Raw genomic sequence first — 21,852 nt, 5'->3', positions numbered from 1 at the left:
GATGCCCAGTTCAGTCGTGCTATTTATAAGTTTGTCACGCGATTTGTTTTAGCAAAGGGGGGTGAAAGGGGGATAATTTGTGTTTTTTAACATTTTTTTGTGTGTTTTATTTTCCACTGCTTTTTTTAAAAGTTATTTTTTAACAGAAAGTATTATAATAATGTTATAACCAAACAAGGTGTAAAACCTATGAATTAGCTGAAATATTGTTAACATTGTACACAGAAATAAGGAGACAGTACAAAGAAAAAAACAAGCAAATCACGCATTCACTCACAGCATCCTGACTCAAATGAAACAAAACTGTAACACTCACCAAATGATGTCTAGGTAATCCATATTGAATATAACTATATAAGTCACATTTTCACAACAAAGTACCAACTGTACACCTATGAACATTTTCAAAAGGATTAGAAGGCTCCAGCCATCCATTGTTATCAGTGCTGCCACGCTCCCATAGCTCCTGCACGATTCCGAGATACATGTTCGTCTAGCAGTATCACCCCCTACCACGTGTAGTTTGCCGACTCGTACTAGCAATATCACTGCTATTATCGCTTTCTTGAGGCTAAAACGACACGATGTATCATGATCTACAGGATCCTCAAGATCCAACATCCGGAGAATCTCCTCCCGTGACAAGGCTCGCCTTCGATTCATTTTTTTTGTTCGAAAACACCACGCAAATCTGCACTAATTTGATCAAGCCGGAAGAGAAAACCACGTGTATCAAGGGAAACAACTCAATTTATTGCAATCTTCAAAAACCGGGAAGCAATCACGAGTCTTGTACCTTGTATGACTGATACTGAAAAATGCGCGTCCCGTCCATGGGCGTGTCAGCGCGGTTACTGATTTATCAGCGTCCCGTCGTGAAAGTGTTAAACATGATTCGATCCACCCCTGATAAGTGTGTCAATCTTAAGCTTTTGCATTGTAAAAGTGACTTGACACTTGTATCAGAGCCTGAAATTTACATTATTACACATGTTACAAAGTGCAGGAAGCACTAGAATCATCTTTGGAGGCAAAGCCAGTCAAACCGAACAGAGAATATAAAGAGCTAAATTAATAGACCTTCAATTAAGTTCAAAAACTACTATGTCAGCACAAAGGTTCGCAAAGCTACTTTAAATAGCCCATGCTCCTCGCCAGAAGACAACTCTGTCAGTGAAGATCGAGCTGCTGCAAAGGGAGATTGCGGCGTCACCTTGTCAGTTGTCACACAATGCAATGGGTCACGATAACCCTTAGTGTAATGGAATTATCGTGATATATTGATTTTTAAAAGCTTTAGTGCTTCATAAGCTTATTAAAGCGTAAGTTGTCATGATTAATCATTAAGAGCTGATTACATCCTGTATAGTATTTAGTATATCATATATCTATAATATATATATTGTACTTGAAATTGTAGTTGTACTGATCTGTATAAGGAATGCGGTATAGCTACAATTAAATTCTGTCATTTCAAGCTTCATATCAGAAAGTCTTTGAGTTTGAGGCACTTCATTCTTTCACATCGCTGCTGCACTGGAGAGCTAAGGCCCCCCCCCCCCCCAAAAAAATAGTCTGTTTACGGTATCATAGGCCAAAAAAATAGGGTCGGTAGGTTGGGATTTTTTTTTCTTTTTTTTTTTTCTTTCCCCCCAAAAACATATTTTTAAGTTATTTTGCCAAAAAACAGATTTTTTTTTTCTCCCCCAAATGCCAAAAAAACTAGGGTCGCGCGAAAAAATAGGGTCGGTCGGCCGTGGTCCATATTAGGGGACTCACACATACTTTTGAGATTTTGCTTTTATTTTTGAGTCACTTGAGAAAAAGTGACTCTATTTAATTGGTCAGTGTTAGTCTGTCCGGCCGGCCATCCGGCCGGCCGGCCGTCCGTAGACACCACCTTAACGTTGGACTTTTCTCGGAAACTATCAAAGCGATCGGGCTCATATTTTGTTTAGTCGTGACCTCCAATGACCTCTACACTTTAACGATGGTTTCGTTGACCTTTGACCTTTTTCAAGGTCAGCGTCAAAGGAAAAATTAGACATTTTATATCTTTGACAAAGTTCATCGGATGTGATTGAAACTTTGTAGGATTATTCTTTACATCAAAGTATTTACATCTGTAGCCTTTTACGAACGTTATCAGAAAAACAAGGGAGATAACTAGCCTTTTCTGTTCGGCAACACACAACTTAACGTTGGGCTTTTCTCGGAAACTATAAAAGTGACCGGGCTCAAATTTTATGTGAACGTGACTCATTGTGTTGTGAATAGCAATTTCTTCCTGTCCATCTGATGCCTCATATATAATATTCAGAACTGCGAAAGTGACTCGATCGAGCGTTTGCTCTTCTTGTTTTATTTGCAGAAGAAACTCGGGGTCAACACTGCTAAAATGTAACAAATACGGTCTTAGCTGTCATACATGTAGCAATTTTTGTGTGTGATAAAAGCTTTGGCTGTGGACAGAAACGAGTCCGTTTTAGGCGGCAAATTTATAATGAATCCTGCCAAAAGTGAAAGAAAGAGAACAAAACTAACGGTTTTGAGGTTTGTGTTTCTGCACCTGTTTTGACATATATGAAAGTTATCTAGAGAGGGTGAATACAGCCAATGAAATTGTTTTGAGCGCTCTAGAGCCGTTAGTTTGTCAGGACAGGAGGTGGTCCATATTAGGAGCCGGTCCATATTCGGAGCCCTTCCCCTATGTGTTTTTGCGTGTATGTATACCGAGCAACAAAAGAAAAGCGAAAAAATTCTGCATTGTTTGATTGAAAAAATCACGAACAATTATAGAGTCAGGATTATCAATCCACAAAAGTTTGATGAAGGCATGTTTGACCTAGCTGTTGTCTGATTATTTTGATGCTGCGACTGTTTCAACACACGGGACAAGCAGGTTTCACGTGAAATACATAATGCACGCTCGTAGCACGTGCAAGTGGAGCAGGAGAAATCGGATGTGTGAGATGTGTTCACTAATGAATTAGCAACCAAAAGAGACCATGGCACGCTTGCTGCCAGTCTCACTTTTGAAACAGCCAGGATGTCTAGATTGACACCACCAAAACGCCAGGTCGACTTAAAGCTGGGGATGATCCAGAAGCGCTGGCATGTGCTTTAAACGTGCACATGTCAACAGTCTATTACCTTCAGCAATGTTTTGCTGACATTGGAAGCACTACAGTTATGCAACGCGGTGGAATATTCGCATTACCTCAATACGACAAGATCACCAGTTCCTACCACAACGTCTTCGAGATCGATTCCAAAAAGCCACTGACACTACCAGGAACATCATTGGGAACCACCAGTGTCCGATCAGTGGCCAGACAGCGCGATGAAGACTGACTGAGCGAGTCCTCCAAAACTTCTGGTCAGCTAGAGGACACGTCCTTCCTCGAAGACATGAAGTGGCGCGCCAGCAGTTGGCCCAGAATCACCTAACTGGAACTTGTGGCAATAAACAAACATTGTGTTCCCTGGTATGATGGCCTTTGCTGCATCAATCATGTTAATGAGCTCGCCAGAGTGTGGAGAAGAAGAGGTGAGCGTAATGTTGATGACTGCATCATTGAACACAATGCCCAGGGTGGACTAAACGAGATGGTATGGGGTATAATTTGCCTCAACCAAACTTTCGGACCTGTGCTTTTCCACAATCTTGGTCCTGGTCGGGAAAATGGTATCAACTAATGCATCCACTTCACGAGGCGCTGATGTCAGACAGTTATCAACGTCAGCGGGGGTCATACGCACAATGACCTTCCGGCGGGTTTTGCGTTGCCCAGGATAACAAAGAACGATCCTATATCGAAGTAGAGTGTTATAAGAACATCTCACCTTTATTTCGATTCGTTTCAATGTCAGGTATTTTAGCTATGCAATTTTCAAATGTAAAGTAAACTTATTTCTAAAGAGAATTCGCGTTTCTTTTGTTGCTCGGTATATGTGTGTGTGTGTGTTGTTGTTTGTGTATGTTTGTGTGTGCGTAGCTACATATACTGTTCAAAAAAAGAAACGCATAGTTGCTACTTGCCAAATTTGTTTTATTTTTCGAAAAAATTAACAGAAAATCCAATATTTAGATTATTTGTTTGAAATTTGGTATGGACACAGTTGAATGCACACACAGTTCATTTGCATCTTCAAATCAATCAGTCAATCAATACGATTGGGTGCCGAGGCTGTCAAGTCAGTAGGGGGTGTGACTGCCTTGAGCAGCAACAACTGCCCGGCACCTTCTGGGCATGGACTGGATCAGATGCCGGATATCTTGCTGTGGGATGGTGTCCCACTCCTCCTGAAGTGCCTGCAATAGATCGCGGTGATTTGCCGGCGCTTCTTCTCGCCTGCGCACACGTCTGTCCAATTCATCCCAGAGGTGTTCTGTCGGGTTCATGTCTGGCGACATGGATGGCCAGGGAAGCACCTGGACATGGTGGTCGGTGAGGAACTGGGTGGTGAGTCGTGCTGTGTGCGGGCGAGCGTTGTCCTGCTGGGATATGGCATCCTGGTCAGCCAGAAGAGGAAGGGCGTGTGGGCGCAGAATTTCCTCCACGTATCGCTGGGCAGTTATGCGCCCTTGGACGTGCACCAGGGTGCTCCTTCCAGCGGTATTGATCGCCCCCCACACCATGACGCCTCCACCACCAAGAACGGGTGCCTCATCCACACAGTTGGGCGCGTAACGTTCGTTTACTCTCCGGTAGACCCTCCTCCGACCATCATGTCGCTGGAGCAGGAAGTAGGACTCGTCGCTGAACCACACGTGTCTCCAGTGATTCCGGACGGTCCAGCGAAGGTGCTGGTTGCCCCACTGCACTCGGTTCTTGCGATGGCGGCGGGTGAGGACAGCTCCTCTGTGAGGTCTGCGAGCTCTCAGACCAGCTTCATGCAGGCGGTTCCGCACGGTCTGGTCCGATAATCGGTGTGGCCCGGGGAGAGCCTGGACAGAAGATGAGGCCGACAGGAAACGATTCCGGAGGTGGCGGAGCCGTATGAAGCGGTCGTGAGCAGCAGTTGTCGCCCTTGGTCTTCCCGCTCGTGGCAAGTCAGCAACGGAGCCAGTGGCTTGAAACCTGACCCACAGTCTACTGATGGTGCTCTGGGACACGTGGAAGTGCCTGGCGATTGCACTTTGACTTTGGCCTGCTTGTAAACGACCCAATGCAATTTGGCGGTCTTCTCTGCTCAATCGGGCCATCTTTCGTCGCTGAATTGTCGTCTGATTTCTTTGTGGCGAACAATCCGCTTTTATGGGTTTTGGAAGACATGGTGAGAGCTCAATATTCCCCGAGTTTCACGAGATTACACTGAAGCATGACGAGTGGTCATGCCAAATGAGCAATTTTGACATTGTAGCCACTGATAACGCATGCGTCACGTGCAGAGCTCACTTGTGGCAATGGACGAAAGGTCGACGACCAGATAAACATTTTCTGCAGTTTGGTGGATATCCTTGTAGCCATATAACTAAATTAACCAAATATTACAAGCTATGCGTTTCTTTTTTTGAACAGTATAGATGTGCGAGTGTGTTAGTGTATATACATGTAAATATATATATATATATGTGTGTGTGTGTGTGTAAGAGAGAGAGAGATCTGTCCTTCGCTGGGGGTATGCAGTGCCTTGGCGTTGCCCTTCTACTTAATTGTTATTATTATATATATATAATGCATAAGTTGATTATGCAGGCGGGAGACACCAGCCACGGAGGGTACAGCACTGCTGAAGCTCTGTCTCAGCTTCACAGAGACCTTGGCAACATAGTGGCAGAGCATGACGACCGACGATCCACACTGCTGTCATCGTTTGCCTCTGCCTTGAAGTTCACCTTCAGTGCCATCTTCCCATGGCCGGCACTTCTTGTGATTGTGGCCTGCACAGAGATGGTCTTCTTTGCTGTTGGATTCACTAATAAAGAAGGGTATGTAAACGTATGTGTTTTTTGACATACCCTAAAATTATACATGTAGCCCCGTGGAAGTGACATCACAACTGAAAGAAAACTGAACATTTGGGATTCACTCAGTGTGACGGGGAACCTCACTTTGGGCTACATTTTCAAAATCGGATTACTAACTTTTGTATGCTAAGTTTTAATGTTTCTTGGTAAGACAAAAGTGATACAAAAGTATGAAACTGACAAAGATAGCCACACTTAAATTAACAAATGCCTTTTGCTGCCACAGGCACAGTCTGCTGCAGTATCAGAATGTTTTTGTTTTGAAACTAATCTGGTGGGATTTTTTCTTCCAGAAAGTGGAATATTTATAGATTAATTTTGGCTTTGGTATAAACATAAAAATAATCTACACTCACTTAAAAAGTAACATGTTTCCAGAGGATGAATTTTTGAGTCACTTGAGAAAAAGTGACTCTATGTAATCGGTCAGTGTTAGTCTGTCCGGCCGGCCGGCCGGCCGGCCGGCCGTCCGTAGACACCACCTTAACGTTGGACTTTTCTCGGAAACTATCAAAGCGATCGGGCTCATATTTTGTTTAGTCGTGACCTCCAATGACCTCTACACTTTAACGATGGTTTCGTTGACCTTTGACCTTTTTCAAGGTCACAGGTCAGCGTCAAAGGAAAAATTAGACATTTTATATCTTTTCTCGGAAACTATCAAAGCGATCGGGCTCATATTTTGTTTAGTCGTGACCTCCAATGACCTCTACACTTTAACGATGGTTTCGTTGACCTTTGACCTTTTTCAAGGTCACAGGTCAGCGTCAAAGGAAAAATTAGACATTTTATATCTTTGACAAAGTTCATCGGATGTGATTGAAACTTTGTAGGATTATTCTTTACATCAAAGTATTTACATCTGTAGCCTTTTACGAACGTTATCAGAAAAACAAGGGAGATAACTAGCCTTTTCTGTTCGGCAACACACAACTTAACGTTGGGCTTTTCTCGGAAACTATAAAAGTGACCGGGCTCAAATTTTATGTGAACGTGACTCATTGTGTTGTGAATAGCAATTTCTTCCTGTCCATCTGATGCCTCATATAATATTCAGAACTGCGAAAGTGACTCGATCGAGCGTTTGCTCTTCTTGTTTTGTTTACTTTCAACTCCTGCATGCATTTTGGATGAATGGCTAATGAATGAGAATATATTATGTGTACAGGTATGGATCAGGCAATCGTTCCTGGCTTGCAGTGGAAGGTGTAGTGTTGCTGGTTACCATGATGATCAATGTGCTCCTGACTGTCTGGAATGGCTATAAGTGGCGTCGGGAATCCCTGCATCTCAGTGAACAACTTCTGAACATGATAGAAAGTAACGTAAACACACCTATGTGCTAACACACACACCACAATAAAAGACTGCAACTTCCAAGAGTAACTGGAAACTTCCCAGCTCCGATTAAGAAAACATCATATACATACATTATCCTTTGTTGCTGTTGTGAAAAAAATGAATTTATGTTATGTTTCGTTAACCACTTATTGTTCTTGTTTCAAGAAACTCCGGTTCACAATGAAATACAGGTTGCAATCGGTGACACAATCATAGTTTCTAATGAGTTAAAAAATGTTGATGTTCTTTTTTTGTATTATGTGAAATATGAGAGGGCATGAACTACTGGGTAGTGTATGGGTTACTGCGTTGAGAAGGCAACCTCAAACCAGCCAAGATGTCCTTTTGGCACATATATATATATATTTATATTTATATATATATATATACTAGATGAATACTCGCTTCGCCGGGTAGCCGGCTTCGTCGGGAAGAAGTAGAGCCGAATACCCGGCAAAGCCGGGTGAGTGGCGCACCGTACGCCGGCTTTGCCGGGTGAGTGGCGCACCGTACGCAATTGACGCCACACGAAGGAAGGGAGATAAACGCGCAAAACACTGGAGAAGATAAGGAGCGTTGTGGACAGTGACCTTCTAAAAATAGTAACGGGAATATGGATTGAGCGTTGTGGACAGTGACCTTCTAAAAATAGTAACGGGAATATGGATTGGAGCCCCAAGAAGGAAGGGAGATAAACGCAAAACACTGGAGAAGATAAGGAAGAGTTACTGGGAATGGATGAACAGAAAAAACAAAATTGGTTCAGCGCTGCGCGCTGAGAGCACGTGTTGAACATTTTCATCGACCAGATTGTGTCCGGGGTGCACCTGAATATGCCCACCAAAATTGAAGCAGATCCATCGAGAACTTTGGCCGTGCATCGCGAACACACACACACACACACACACACACACACACACACACACACACAGACAGACAGACACAAGTCGTATATATATATAGATATACATCCTTGACACTTTCTACCCCACCTATGTTGACCAGTTTTTGACTCACATGCGAAGCAAAAGTGAGTCTATGTACTCACCCGAGTCGTCCGTCCGTCCGTCCGTCCGTCCGTCCATCCGGCCGGCCGGCCTTCTTGTTGTTTGTTGCCGAGACCAGCTGTGCTGCAGCAGGTCACTCAGAATTGTAGTAACTGTGTATCAACACGCTGGAATGCAGGCGTTAAATGGACGTTACAGGAAGCGACTGAAGCTAACAGTCTGAGCTAAGCGGATATATCCGTACCCGGTCAGATAGAGCCATATGAGTGGGTACGAATATTTCCGTACCTGGGAGACAATGACAGGAGAATTTTGTTAAAGTTGATGCGGGAAAGTGACTGTGGCGGGGTGGTAAGACATCGGCCTCTTAATCGGAAGGTCGAGGGTTCGAATCCGGGCCGCGGCCGCCTGGTGGGTTAAGTGTGGAGATTTTTTTTCGATCTCCCAGGTCAACTTATGTGCAGACCTGCTAGCGGCTTATCCCCCTACGTGTGTACACGCAAGCACAAGACCAAGTGCGCACGGAAAAGATCCTGTAATCCATGTCAGAGTTTGGTGGGTTATAGAAACACGAAAATACCCAGCATGCTTCCTCCGAAAGCGGCGTATGGCTGCCTAAATGGCGGGGTAAAAAACGGTCATACACATAAAATTCCACTCGTGCAAAAACACGAGTGTATGTGGGAGTTTCAGCCCACGAACGCAGAAGAAGAAGATGCGGGAAAGAAGAACAACATGAGAATTCTTATCTTTTAAGGTCTCCTATTACAATAGTTTTTTTGTTAAAGACAGTGGACCCCCCCTGTAAAGACATCCAACAAATCTGAGAAAATCAGGTCTTTAAAAGGAGGGGGTCTTAAAATGGAGGTAAATTAACAGATGTTATGAACGGAAAATGTGAAAAATCAAGGTCTTAAAAAGGGGTAAGTCTTAATTTGGGAGCGTCTTAAAAGGGGGGTTCCACTGTACTACCATTGTGTTTGTTTCAGAATGCAGCAAGAGCAACAGCTGGACAGTGAAGAGCTACAGTGACCTGAACACACCCATGTCTCCGTGCATCTCTCTGCAGTGGACGCTACGTGATGGTCAGCTGGTCAACTTGCCGCAGTCTCTGTTGGTGAAGGGAGATATCATTCATCTGCGACCAGGCCACAAGGCTCCCGCTCGCTGTGAGGAAATTGAGGTACTGTTGTGCGACTTTTGTACGCTTTTGACAAGTAAGAGCATCATTGAACTCTCTGTAGAACAGCTGCTTTGAAAGGGCTTGGTTTGGTGTTTGACTGGTGGAAGCAATGGGTTGTCTGGTTTTTGTGCAAGTCAAGGTAACAGGTAATTCTTTCTCCCAATTATTGTTATATACCAATGTCAAAGGGCATCACTGCAGTAAAGCTACAGTAGCAGACCCGAATTTCCCAGCAATGGAATCATAAAGTAATGGTAAATGAAATGCAAACATACAAACATTTTGCTAGTGATCTACTTCTCCTTGAATGCACTCAGCTGGATGGCAAAGGGTTGAACTGCTCACTCAAACCCACCCAAACCCCTCATCCATCACTCCTTTGTACAGTGTAACCCCCCTTGTGAGACCTCCAAAAATATGAAAAAAATTGGTCTTAAAATGGGGGTAACTTTACACTACAGAGGCTATGAACAGAACATCTGAGAAAGCAGGGTTTTAAAAGGGAGGGAGTCTTAAATTGGAGGGTCTTTAACCCCTTCACTGCCACAGTATAACAGCATTATCCGAACGGTCTATGGGAAAGAACTGTGTTTAGAACCCCTACAAGTTCTTGGACAGTGGTTACCTCCCATTTAGTTTTCAGAAATGTCCTGAAATGTTGTTGACACAAATCCCACGTATGAGATACGGTTATGGGCGTAGGACAAACCGAAAATGACCACGTATTACATACGGGGTGGGCAGTGAAGGGGTTAAAGGGGCGATCCACTATACAAAAATTGGCATTAAACTAAAAGTGTTCCCCTCTGTGACTGCAGCCTGATCACGAGGGGTTGACGTGCCCGCTGCAGCAGGGAGATGTGTACGCGCCGGAGCAAGATGTCAGCGAGGGGGAAGGAGCTGTTGGGCCGAAGGGGAGAAAACCACTGAAGCCCAAGCCATTCAGGATTCTGGACAGCCCTGTTGCAGAGAATTTCAGGTGTGTTGATCATCTGTATTTATAATCTTTGTGTTCTGTAATTTTATTTTTATTTTTGGGGGGGGGGGGGGTTATTATTTTCTGTATCAACTGCTTGCTCCTTGCGTTATTTTAGTGTACGGCTTAATTACGCCGAAAAGGGTATGATAATTCAGACTGTTTTTCAGATTTGTTTATGTATAGATCTGTCCTGTAAAATGCAAGTCAGTATCTGTCCTGTACCGTCGCGATATAACCTTGAACGGTTGAAAACGACGTTAAACACCAAATAAAGAAAGAAAGATCTGTCCTGTAAACTGCAAGGTCTGAATCTGTTCTGTAAAATGCAATGTCTAGTGGGGCTCCTATGTTGCAAAATCATTCAAATCATGCAACAAACACCAAATTAAGCAAATATGAAGAGTTTTATGTGCTTAACAAAACCTGATACAGAGCCATCGCGAAAAATAAAAAATGGGTTGTTTTTAAACAATTTTTCAAAATGGCCGCCAGTGTAAACGGTTGGGTATGTTAGGCATATTTCACTTCATGTGATTAACAGCAAATTTGGCGTAAATGGACATTTGCTTTTGCTTAACAAAACCTGATACAGAGCCACCGTGAAAAAATTAAGAAATCAGTAGTTTTTTTACAATTTTCAAAATGGCCGCCAATAAAAGGGTATTTAGGCATTTTTGATGCTACAAGACATTCTCTTGCAATAGAAACTAACACAAACACATTTTTAAACAAAACAATACATGTATTGTTGGTGCAGAGAATGATTGGACGGTGTGGGTGGCAGGGTTGAAGAATTTGTGGATTACCTAAACTGTGCAAAAATAAATATATTGCACCAATTTTCATACCAAAACGGAAACATTCATTCCTGTGCTGTTATATTCAATGTATGCTATTGAGGGCACTCAACTTGGCTAACTGGAACACTTTTAAGATAAAAGGTGGCCTTTACATGGGTTATTTGACCGCCGCCCAAATAAGGGTACCCCCAAAATAAAACTGATAAAAATGTAATGTATCAACTCAAAAGTCGACTAAAATTCATAATCGCTGTATTTCGAAAACGTTGTTTGTTCTCATGTGTTTACACAACTAGCACATTCCGGCAAGTGTCTATACTCAAAAGAAACTTTGGCAGTACTTGAAACAACCATCTGTCATATATACATGCGAAGTCAAAAATATGTGGGATGTAAGTCAACAAACCTGTGGCAGTTTTTAAAATATTATTTCGTGAAGATTTGAAAGTGTACTCAAACGGTTGAACTACGCCTCGTGCGTAGACACACATTCCTGAAAGTTTCAACGCAACCCACTTGGTCATTGCTAAAATACATGGATTTTAGTTGACTTGGGTATCCCTCAAATTTGACACATAAACATCTCATCCGTGAGATCGACACATACATCAGTAGGTACAATGGCACAACACTAGAAATATGCAAGATGGCGAAATAAAACAACCTGTTCTGGATGGATAATCAAGTTGACTTTCTCTTCGTATACAACAGTGACCCAGTTGTGCCTCAGGAATTGTCGGCTTTTTAAAAGGTACCCGAAGTTTTTGTCACATCTCTTTGTCACGTCAAGGGTATCCTTATTTTGACGGCGTAAATGATGATGTTAAAAATAAATGTGCCAGATAGCGAAGATGCGAGCCTTTAATGGCATAGACAGTTTGAATAAAATGACACAGGAATAAAAGTTTGAGTTGGGGTATGAAAATGGGTGCAATAATATTTTTGCACAGTTTAGATGCTGACAGTTTTCACAGGCATGCAAGCACATTTGCAGAGAGCTGTGCTCTGCAGTCGTTCTTAGCAGCATTTGCAGCGTTTTGTTGTACAGCTCTTCTTGCAGGCACACCTCATGAGTTCTCGGCACACGCTGGATACTTCTTGAAAGCTCGTCCAGAATGACTCCCACTTTCCAGCCTTGAACTGCCAGCCCACAGAGTTTGGAAGTCTAATAGGTAGATGGTTCTTCTCAATCTCATGTCCTGCAGCAGCACCTCACTTGTAAGGGGATTATGGTCAATTTGGCAGCTCTTTTTACTGAAGAGGTACCGTCTAGCACTGTTTACACCCAGTACGTTGCTGGTTTTGTCCTACAAATGTACACCAAAAAGCTCTTGTGCTGCCCTGTCAGTGGTACTCAGCTTACAAAGAGGAGCAGACAACCTGAAGAAAGTTTGAGTGACGTCTTCAAATGCTTGCCATACTTCCCAAGCCTTCTGATTCCCCAATACCATTGAAGAACGACATAGTGTCACAGCCTGTAAGGCTATGCAAAATGGGCAGACAGGGTGACTTCTCTTGGCCAATGGCTTTGGCAATGTGGCGATACACTTCACGAGCAGAAAAAAAACGCAACACAGCTGGAATGAGAAGCAGACTGTCTGGCCTCCTCTACATCCATGGTGCAGGAAATCAGCCTGTGGTACCCTTCACACAAAAGATGAAAAGTGACATTTTTATTTGAATGTATTTGAATAATGTTTACTATCTCAGAGAGTCGGTCAAAGCCGGGTTAGCAAGTCTTCACACAACAGACCAAAATGAAAGAAAATTATATTTCATGAATTCGTATAATTCTTACTGTTTCAGGTTTAATAAAAAACAAACAAACACAGTTTCCAGTGACCCAACTGATTCTGGAATCTTTCTGACCGCTACATTTATTCGCTTCAAACAGTCGCTAACAGAATGTTGACCATAGTGATGGTTCGTACGTTAAACCCATCAAATTCACAGAGGTCGCTTACAAATGATGTGCAAACATGTTCCAATTAATACAAATAAAAAAATCTTACTGTTAAGATGTATTAGGTAACAAACCTTGATACAGTAGTACTAGTGAAATCGGCTCCCTTCTGTGGCACCGGAATAAATGCAGAACGCTTGTTCCCAGGAACCGGCATGTGGTGTAACGTCTCTTGTATATATCCTGTAAAAATAAAATTCACACCAATGCACGGTCAACTTAAAATAAGCAAAAGGATGAGAAACAAGCAACAAACCAAAATTGTAAAACTCAAAGAGCGGTACCTCTTCATTTTTCAAAACCACTTATCTCATTTGATTAGCATACACTGTATGCTTTTGTCTGTTACCTACCGTCTTTGAAAGTTTGATCACAACACTGTAAAGACATGGGGAGTGGAGTGTTTTTATCTCCAGCTGGTCATCCTACTATCTGGCCTACCCTCACTCAGTTTTTGACTCTACCCCTCCCCACCTTATGGAAGTCCTTAACGTAGGCAGGACTAATCATTTATCATACCATGAACAATCTCTTTCTCCTCGCCTTTTATTCAAAGTTCGTTTAATCTGTTTAAAATCACCAGCGTGGCGATCATGATTTCCTTACTTGTAATCAACAGATAGATCTAGATCTATCAGCATCACAATCCAGCTTGATGAGCTATTGAAAGATTACTCTGCATTTCAGCGCTTCACCCGATGAATAACAGACCCCCAGGGGAGAATTAAACAGTAAAATGATGTGACATTGGTGAATGGATGCGTATTCTTGAAAACTTACCTTCAGAAACGTTGTTTTCGCTCAAATCAAAACACGCAATGTTGCGGAGGCCGCCATCTTGAATTTTCATGCTGCGGATATATAAAATTCTAAAAACGATCAAATTAAATACCAGAACACAAAAATACCCATAAGAGTATTTATGTCATGCATGTGTTATCAGCAGACAACTTCTGGTGCATGGTAAACCATTGAATTTTACATTTGCTGAGTTGGGAATATTTACTGCTGAGCGCTTTTGGTACGAATTTCGTCTGCTGTAAATGCAGCCTTTTATTCCCTATCAAAGACAAAAAAAACGATTTCTGAAGTGGCTCTGTATCTGAAATCCCTTAAATAATTATAAGGAACAATACCACAAAGTATGATGTTTGTTGCAAGATGTGAATGATTTATGAGTGCGTCTGCAACATACGAGCCCCACTAGTCTGTATCTGTTCTTCTGTTCTGTAAAATGCAATGTCTGTACATGTATTTGTCCTGTAAAATGCAAGGTCATCTCTTTTGTTCTGAAAATAGCTTTAGAACTGCAAATGTCTAGGGACTCGCAGATCAACATCATATCTGATTTTGCAGTTGTATGACAGTTACTGAATTTTCTTTCAGGCTTGTTCTGTCTGGTCAGGTGGAACGACCACTGAGTGTGCTGACCAATGAATGTCACAGAGTGGTGTATGTGTGGCTCACACAGAGACTGTTGCCTGCATGTGTTGTAAGTGATGTGCAGTCATACACCTTTGAACTGGTTAGACTGGAATTCAAATTGAACATTTTCCCCGGAAAGCGGCGTATGGCTGCCTAAATGACGGGGTAAAACGGTCATACACGTAAAAACTCATACAGGTGTTTCAGCCCATGAACGCTGAAGAAGAAGAAATTGAACATTTTTTGCAATGGAGTTTTGTGGAGAGTTGGTCTGAATTCTGGTTCTAATAAAACACAAAAGAAACATAGCTAAACGTTAGGCGATCGACAAGAAGAGATAGCTAAACATAATTTTGGCTGTATTTGATGATGAAAAAAGATGTACGCATAAAAGATTCCAATACAGATATTTTCATATTTGTTCTCCTATGGAAACGTAGTTTTATGGCCTGAAATTCAAATGAGGACAAAGTTGTATCGTTTTGCTCTGGAAAAATCGAACTTTGATTGATTTCAGTATGTCATTTTAGTTGTCAAGTATATATTTTAGTTTTTACTTTTCCACAGCTGCTTGTGCTGCTGATCAATGCTCTGCGCTTTGTCTACCTGCCCGACTCATCAGGACATTGGACTGAAATGTTTCTTGTCTTACCTGTGAGTAGCCTTTTGTGCAGACTGTGGAGTGATGAAAAAGCCTTTCAAAATGGTTTAGCTGTGGAAGTTACACATGCATTTGTCTCGTCTATGCAATATAATGGAATTTTGACTCCATTACCTTCTATAGCCAAAAAGGAAAGGCCCTATACTGAGATACTGTTGTGAAAAAAAGATCTGGGTATGAAAGCATAAGTGCTGTAGTACCTGTCGTAAAAGGACACCCTTGGGACCATTTAAAAATGTCCCTACATTGCAGGTGGTCTGTCATGACAGGTAAATTATGGTCAATATAACAGACGAAGAGACTCCAGGTGTCCTTTCATGGGAGGTGTCCACTCAACAGAGAGGCTTCACATCATAGGTGCTACTGTATGAACATTGTGTACATTTGTCATTAATATCAAGGAAGCAAAAGCTTCAATAAAGCTGATGAAATGCCACGTGAACAATTCAGTGCAGCTCAGTGTTTTGTATGTGTGTCACTGAATTGCATTGTGAACTGGATTGTTGACAGGTGCATGCAATACTGCCACTGGTACCACTCACGTTCCCACTGCTTTGGATCATCGTCAACACCTATGGCCAGGTGCGCATTCTGGCTGCATTTCATGTTGCCAAGACATTCAAGGTATGTACTGTTTGATACCGTGGGGGTCTTAAAAGGGGGGTTCCCCTGTACTTGCTGTCATTGTGTACATTTTCATTGGTGGTGTTCCTGATGCATGCAGTGAAAGATAGTTTGCAGGGAGCTGTGAAGAATAGATGACTGCAATCCTAACAAATGCAGAGCCGCTTATTGTAAATGTTTGCTTTGGCTTGAGTTTGTACCCCCATTGTACCGTACTTTTCGGACTATAAGGCGCTGCCGTGTAAAGGGCGCACCCCCTACTTTAAAAAAAAAAAAATGAAAAAAGCCTAGAATAAGGCGATGCCATGGATAAGGCGATGGTGTCGTGCATAAGGCGATGGGATGAAAGAAAAAAATGAAGAAAAACATCGTACATAGAAAAAAACAACAACAACATCAATGATCAAACAATGATCGGCCCTTTGAAGATTAACCCAGTCCTCCAACTCTGCCTCAAGCTCTGGCCAGCGTGCACCTTTTCCGCGGAAAGACTTGCGTGACTTTTTACATCCCAACAGCTGACCTCTCTGTTTACGCCATTTGCGAACCATGGATTCATTCAGGCCTAGTTCGAACGCTGCCTTTCGGTTGCTCTCCAGTCGTATCGCAAGATCGATGGCTTTAATCTTGAAGGCAGCATCGTATGAAGCTCTCTTCGTTTTCGGCATCTTGACAGTGACAAAGTCGAAGTGCAAGTTGAAGCGGTACCCAGTTGAAGTGTCAAGAGACCGACTGTCGACTGTCGTGTTTCAACGCAACTAGTGTTCAGGTAATTTTTTCGGCGATCAACATTGCTTGAATTGTGTTCACTTAAATGGTTGTTAGTTGCTCATTGATTTCAAGTTCACAGTGCTCGTGAAACCTATTTTATCCGAGAATAAGGCGACGTCGTGTATAAGGCGACCCCACGATTTTAAGTAAAAAAAAAAAAAAAAAGTATCGCCTTATAGTCCGAAAAGTACGGTATTTCCTTTTATGGCTTTATCATAATTCTGTTCAACAAAATCTTGTGCTCAACCAACAAATGAAGGACAACGTGCTGTACTGCTTCTGTTTTACCACTACAGTAAAACCTGCGAGCAAAGGACGCTCTTTGGGAGCCTTGCCACTGTCCTTTGTAGCAAGGTGTCCTTTCTTATGAATATGAATGCGCCAACATTTTTGACTCGCATGCGAAGCAAAAGTGAGTCTATGTACTAACCCGAGTCGTCCGTCCGTCCGTCCGGAAAACTTTAACGTTGGATATTTCTTGGACACTATTCAGTCTATCAGTACCAAATTTGGCAAGATGGTGTATGATGACAAGGCCCCAAAAAACATACATAGCATCTTGACCTTGCTTCAAGGTCAAGGTCGCAGGGGCCATAAATGTTGTCTAAAAAACAGCTATTTTTCACATTTTTCCCATTTTCTCTGAAGTTTTTGAGATTGAATACCTCACCTATATATGATATATAGGGCAAAGTAAGCCCCATCTTTTGATACCAGTTTGGTTTACCTTGCTTCAAGGTCAAGGTCACAGGAGCTCTTCAAAGTTGGATTGTATACATATTTTGAAGTGACCTTGACCCTGAACTATGGAAGATAACTGTTTCAAACTTAAAGATTATGTGGGGCACATGTTATGCTTTCATCATGAGACACATTTGGTCACATATGATCAAGGTCAAGGTCACTTTGACCCTTATGAAATGTGACCAAAATAAGGTAGTGAACCACTAAAAGTGACCATATCTCATGGTAGAAAGAGCCAATAAGCACCATTGTACTTCCTATGTCTTGAATTAACAGCTTTGTGTTGCATGATCTTGGATGACCTTGACCTTGGGTCAAGGTCACATGTATTTTGGTAGGAAAAATGTGTAAAGTAGTTCTTAGTGTATGATGTCATTGCTAGGTTTAGTTATTTGACCTTGACCCTGAAGGTCAAGGTCATGTAAAGGTCAAGGTCAAGCATGTGAGTCGTATGGGCTTTGCCCTTCTTGTTTTTTTTAAAAACACCCAACAGCCAAATGAATTACATGATTGTTTGTTAGTGGTACATGTAGTTTTATTGTATGTATGTGTGCATGTGTATATATAAATGTAAATAGAGTGTCTATGTATGTTTAGTTCTTTCATTACATGTAATAACAAGAGGCGAAGCCTTCAAGGCTCCCGTAAGAAATCAACAAACAGTAACATAACACAAACTCACTCACTCCGTAACACACACACACAAACACACACACACACACACACACACACACACACACGCACACACACACACAGTTAAAACTAACGCATCATATCAACTCCATGTATAATTTTCAAAAGAAGGCAAACAGATAAAATGACTAGGGTAATAGGTTAGGTACCTGCCATGTGGGCACTTTTTCCACTGCTGTCCTCAGTCCTATACTTTTCATCAAGACTTGTCACCATGCCGAGTAGATCTAAATTCGGAAGTCTTCATGTGGCTGAGGCATATATCTGACATAGCGTCGATCTTGTTGTAGGTTAACCTCCTTTCTGAAACAAATGGCAAAATGCGATTAGTTATGATGACTACAACCTACACAAATATAAACAGTGTTTTGAAACAGAATAGTCAGGTTATACAAGCCACTTTACCTATGCAGCATGGTAACCCTACAATATGCGAAACATGTCGACTGCAGCAGCCTGGTTCTTAAAATAATTCTGACGGTCAACACAGCCAGAAATGCCAACAAAGACAAGAAAGCTGTGGCAAGGTAAGCTTACCAAACGTTACATAGCGAATCATATGATAGTGCGTAAACAGCAAACAGTAGATCTACAATCAAAGAGAGGATCGAGTCTGGAATGAAACGCGATACAGATCTAGCATTCAAAAACTGTCTTTCACGTTCAAGGAAGTTGTTGCAAAGTACTTAAGACTTACTAAATTGTACAGACAAAACCATGACAGTGCATGTTTTGAATCTGAGGAAAAAATCGTGATCATTTTGACTTTGAGAACAGATTCATTCCGTTTCCTTATATCTGCATGTTCAAGTAAATGGTGGACAGTTTTTTTCGGGCAGAGTAAACTTAACTTGAGACTCTACTGCAAGTCTTGAAATTCACATAAATCGAACCACGAGCAAAGACATCCAAACATTACAGGCACTTTAGATCAACTCATTTCACTAGAGGTGACTGCCTAGCACTGTGTTTGACATCCGTGTCTGCTGAAATAAAAAGAAATTAAAACAAAACGGATTAACAGTAGGTGACACGTTATCAGAGTGGGAGACACTAGATCTGTCTCTGAACTTACCGGGATACGGCTGCAAGATCGACACTGACTGCCGCGCTTTCGACAGCTCTTCCTCGCGTGGACATTGGAAACACGCTGTGCAGATCAAATTGTAGGAAATCTCCCTTTGGTATCTTCTTTATTTACTTTTCTGGAGCTTAGAAACCGAACAACATGAAATCGTCTTCCCCGGCGAATCGGCGAGGTGAGAACTGGACCACAATCCTTCGCGCGACCCCTGACCTGATCTTGACACCTGACCTGCCGTCTACATGCCAAACACGACACAAATCAGTCAACTGCTTGTACCCCTTCAAAACCCCCCACCACCCGTTTTCTTTGGATACACGCTTTAACTACACACATGCCGACACAATGTTGATCATTGCTTCAATAATTTGAAGATGGTGCTTGAAAATTAACCACGTGAAATGAGTATTTCGGTGTTTAGCCAAAAATGTTAAAGTTTCTACCACAGACATACACACATACATACATACGCACGCACGCACAGACAGACAAAGTTTACCATCGCATAGGCTACACTTACGTGAGCCAAAAATGAAGACCAAAACTTGATGTTCAGAAAAACAATTGTTAATAACCCCAGTTCCATGGACCGGACCAATGCTCGCTCCTGCAGCACACACCAAGGAGAGTCATCAGTCACTGATTCTTTGCCACAGTAATTATTAAAACTCAAAGTTTTGAAGCCCTCAAGTTTTTTTGTTTTTTTTGTTTTGTTCAAAGAAAAGGAGAGAGAGAGAGAGAACGAGAGAGAGAGAGAGAGAGAGAGAGAGAGAGAGAGAGAGAGAGAGAGAGAGAGAGAGAGAGAGAGAGAGAGAGAGAGAGAGAGAGAGAGAGAGAGAGAGAGAGAGAGAGAGAGAGAGAGAGAGAGAGAGAGAGAGAGAGATAGGTGCAATCGGTTTCTTACCTGAAGCAATGGGCCATTCACGGGAAGATTCTTTGATCGAGCTGTTGAAAACCACTCGAAGAGTTCTTCGTTCAACTCATCAAAGGTTGTTTTTCTTCTCTTAACACATTTTGCCGTCGATCTGGCACCGGATTCCCATTGACTGAGAATTTGTGTTCGATCAGCTTTTATGTTAAAAATTTGAGTTTTCCGCAATTCAGCTCATCAGCAACTTTTCGAACAGACAGCCCCTTGTCCAATTTCTTTATGACATCGACTCTCTCTTCTAAAGTCAACAATTTTTGTTTTGGCATGATGAGACGAAGACGAAGGATGAGACTAAGATGCATCACAGTACAGAAAGTAGAAACCCGAAATGCACAAAGCAAATTGTTTTTGTTTGTGAGTTCACGGCATCGACCAATGAGAGTGCACCATACAAAAATCAACTTCTTTCAAGTGCTGTCATTGGCTTACAAAATAAGCTTCTCGCGCGTTCACATCACCAGCGAGATTGTATTTGCAGAACCAAGATGGCGGACCAGCGTCTGCTAAAAGCTGTCTGCTTCAAGGGTTTGTCCGTTGTTGACAAGTAACGAACCCAATCGGGACCAAAAAAGGGTGTCCGCGTCCGCGCCTTTGAGGTGTTCGCTCTTTTAATGTGTTTTTGAGTGTAAAATACATCCGTCCTCACTTGAAATGTCCGTTATGCTAAGGTGTCCGCCGAAATAAGGGTCCGCTAGATGCAGGTTTTACTGTTGTCAGCACTTGGCCTGCTGTCAACATGAAAATGATTTACTATTTCTGCACCAGTCCATATTTGCCTGATTCTATAATAGACTTATGAAAAGATCATCTCCTTTTTTTCATTCGCAAACGTTTCATTATGCTGTACAGTATATGGTTGTTTCTTTTTACACTCTTTTAAGTGGTCAGGAGATCTGTCAGGTAATCGGGGCATTCAGCCAGAGAGATGATCCAGTCATGAGCAGTGGAAAATTAGGTCCCTGCCAGACTAGTTTGACACGACCACTTTTACAGGAAATACCCACTAGTGAAGTGAGTGATATTGTTATGTCATGGGTGGTCTCTCTCACGTATGTAGGATAAACAAATTTATCCTACATACGTGAGAGAAACACCCGTGAGATAATAATCGTTCAAATCACACGTGTGTATATCATGTAAATGAGGTCATGTCAAGCAAGTCTGACAGGGACCTGTTTTTCCACTGCCGCTATGATGCCAAAGTCACCGAGACAAACGTCATTATAGAAACAAAAATTGCGCTCACTAATTACCCTCGGTGAATCTTTAGAACTAACACGTCACGCCACACTTTCAGAGTGACGTTTCTTTACTTTGACGTAATAGATTGTACGAGGCTTTAGAAGAGATCGAGGTTCCAAAACAAGCGTCTTCAATTTAGCTGCCTCGACTGCAGGACATTTTCAGTAAAATACGCGTAAGTACAGTATGTAGGATAAACAGAATACTACATGGCTTGCTGTTTCGTACCAGATTTACACTCGTTGCTTTTTCAAATAGTGAACAGCTCGCTTTCGCTCGCAATTCAATATTTAAAAAAACAACTCGTGTAATTGGTTCGACACAGCAAGCCATGTAGTATTCTCTATTTCACAAATGTGACTCGATCATTGGTCATCTGAGTGATTTGTTTGTTGATTTGTTTAGTTTGTTTGAGCATGTTTTGTGACCA

General features: G+C 42.1%; 2 protein-coding genes and 1 long non-coding RNA gene across 4 annotated transcripts in view; 2 read left to right on the top strand and 1 right to left on the bottom strand.

Moving 5' to 3' along the window:
• Positions 1-5,527, top strand: part of LOC138958869 (uncharacterized) — a 291,914-nt gene extending 286,387 nt beyond the window's left edge. Inside the window, exon 2 of the mRNA XM_070330180.1 lies at positions 3,999-5,527. Within this exon, the coding sequence (XP_070186281.1) occupies positions 4,442-4,930 (489 nt within the window). The 5' untranslated portion in view covers positions 3,999-4,441 and the 3' untranslated portion in view covers positions 4,931-5,527. The remainder of the gene's footprint in view (positions 1-3,998) is intronic.
• Positions 1-21,852, top strand: part of LOC138958862 (transmembrane protein 94-like) — a 54,103-nt gene that overhangs the window by 1,397 nt on the left and 30,854 nt on the right. For both annotated transcript variants that reach the window (XM_070330166.1, XM_070330165.1), the window contains exons 2-8: positions 5,703-5,935; positions 7,143-7,294; positions 9,312-9,505; positions 10,324-10,484; positions 14,634-14,739; positions 15,240-15,326; positions 15,844-15,957. In XM_070330166.1, the coding sequence (XP_070186267.1) occupies positions 5,703-5,935; positions 7,143-7,294; positions 9,312-9,505; positions 10,324-10,484; positions 14,634-14,739; positions 15,240-15,326; positions 15,844-15,957 (1,047 nt within the window). The remainder of the gene's footprint in view (positions 1-5,702; positions 5,936-7,142; positions 7,295-9,311; positions 9,506-10,323; positions 10,485-14,633; positions 14,740-15,239; positions 15,327-15,843; positions 15,958-21,852) is intronic.
• Positions 12,784-13,446, bottom strand: LOC138958870 (uncharacterized). Its single transcript, XR_011453534.1, has 2 exons — positions 13,322-13,446; positions 12,784-12,928 (listed from the first exon to the last, which is right to left on the bottom strand). It is a non-coding gene; the product is annotated as an uncharacterized lncRNA (long non-coding RNA).

Source organism: Littorina saxatilis, linkage group LG2, assembly GCF_037325665.1.
Source record: "Littorina saxatilis isolate snail1 linkage group LG2, US_GU_Lsax_2.0, whole genome shotgun sequence".
In the NCBI taxonomy this organism is placed as follows: Eukaryota; Metazoa; Mollusca; class Gastropoda; order Littorinimorpha; family Littorinidae; genus Littorina; species Littorina saxatilis.
The sequence above is the reverse complement of the archived record's forward strand: the minus strand, read 5'-3'. Positions and strand labels throughout refer to the sequence as shown.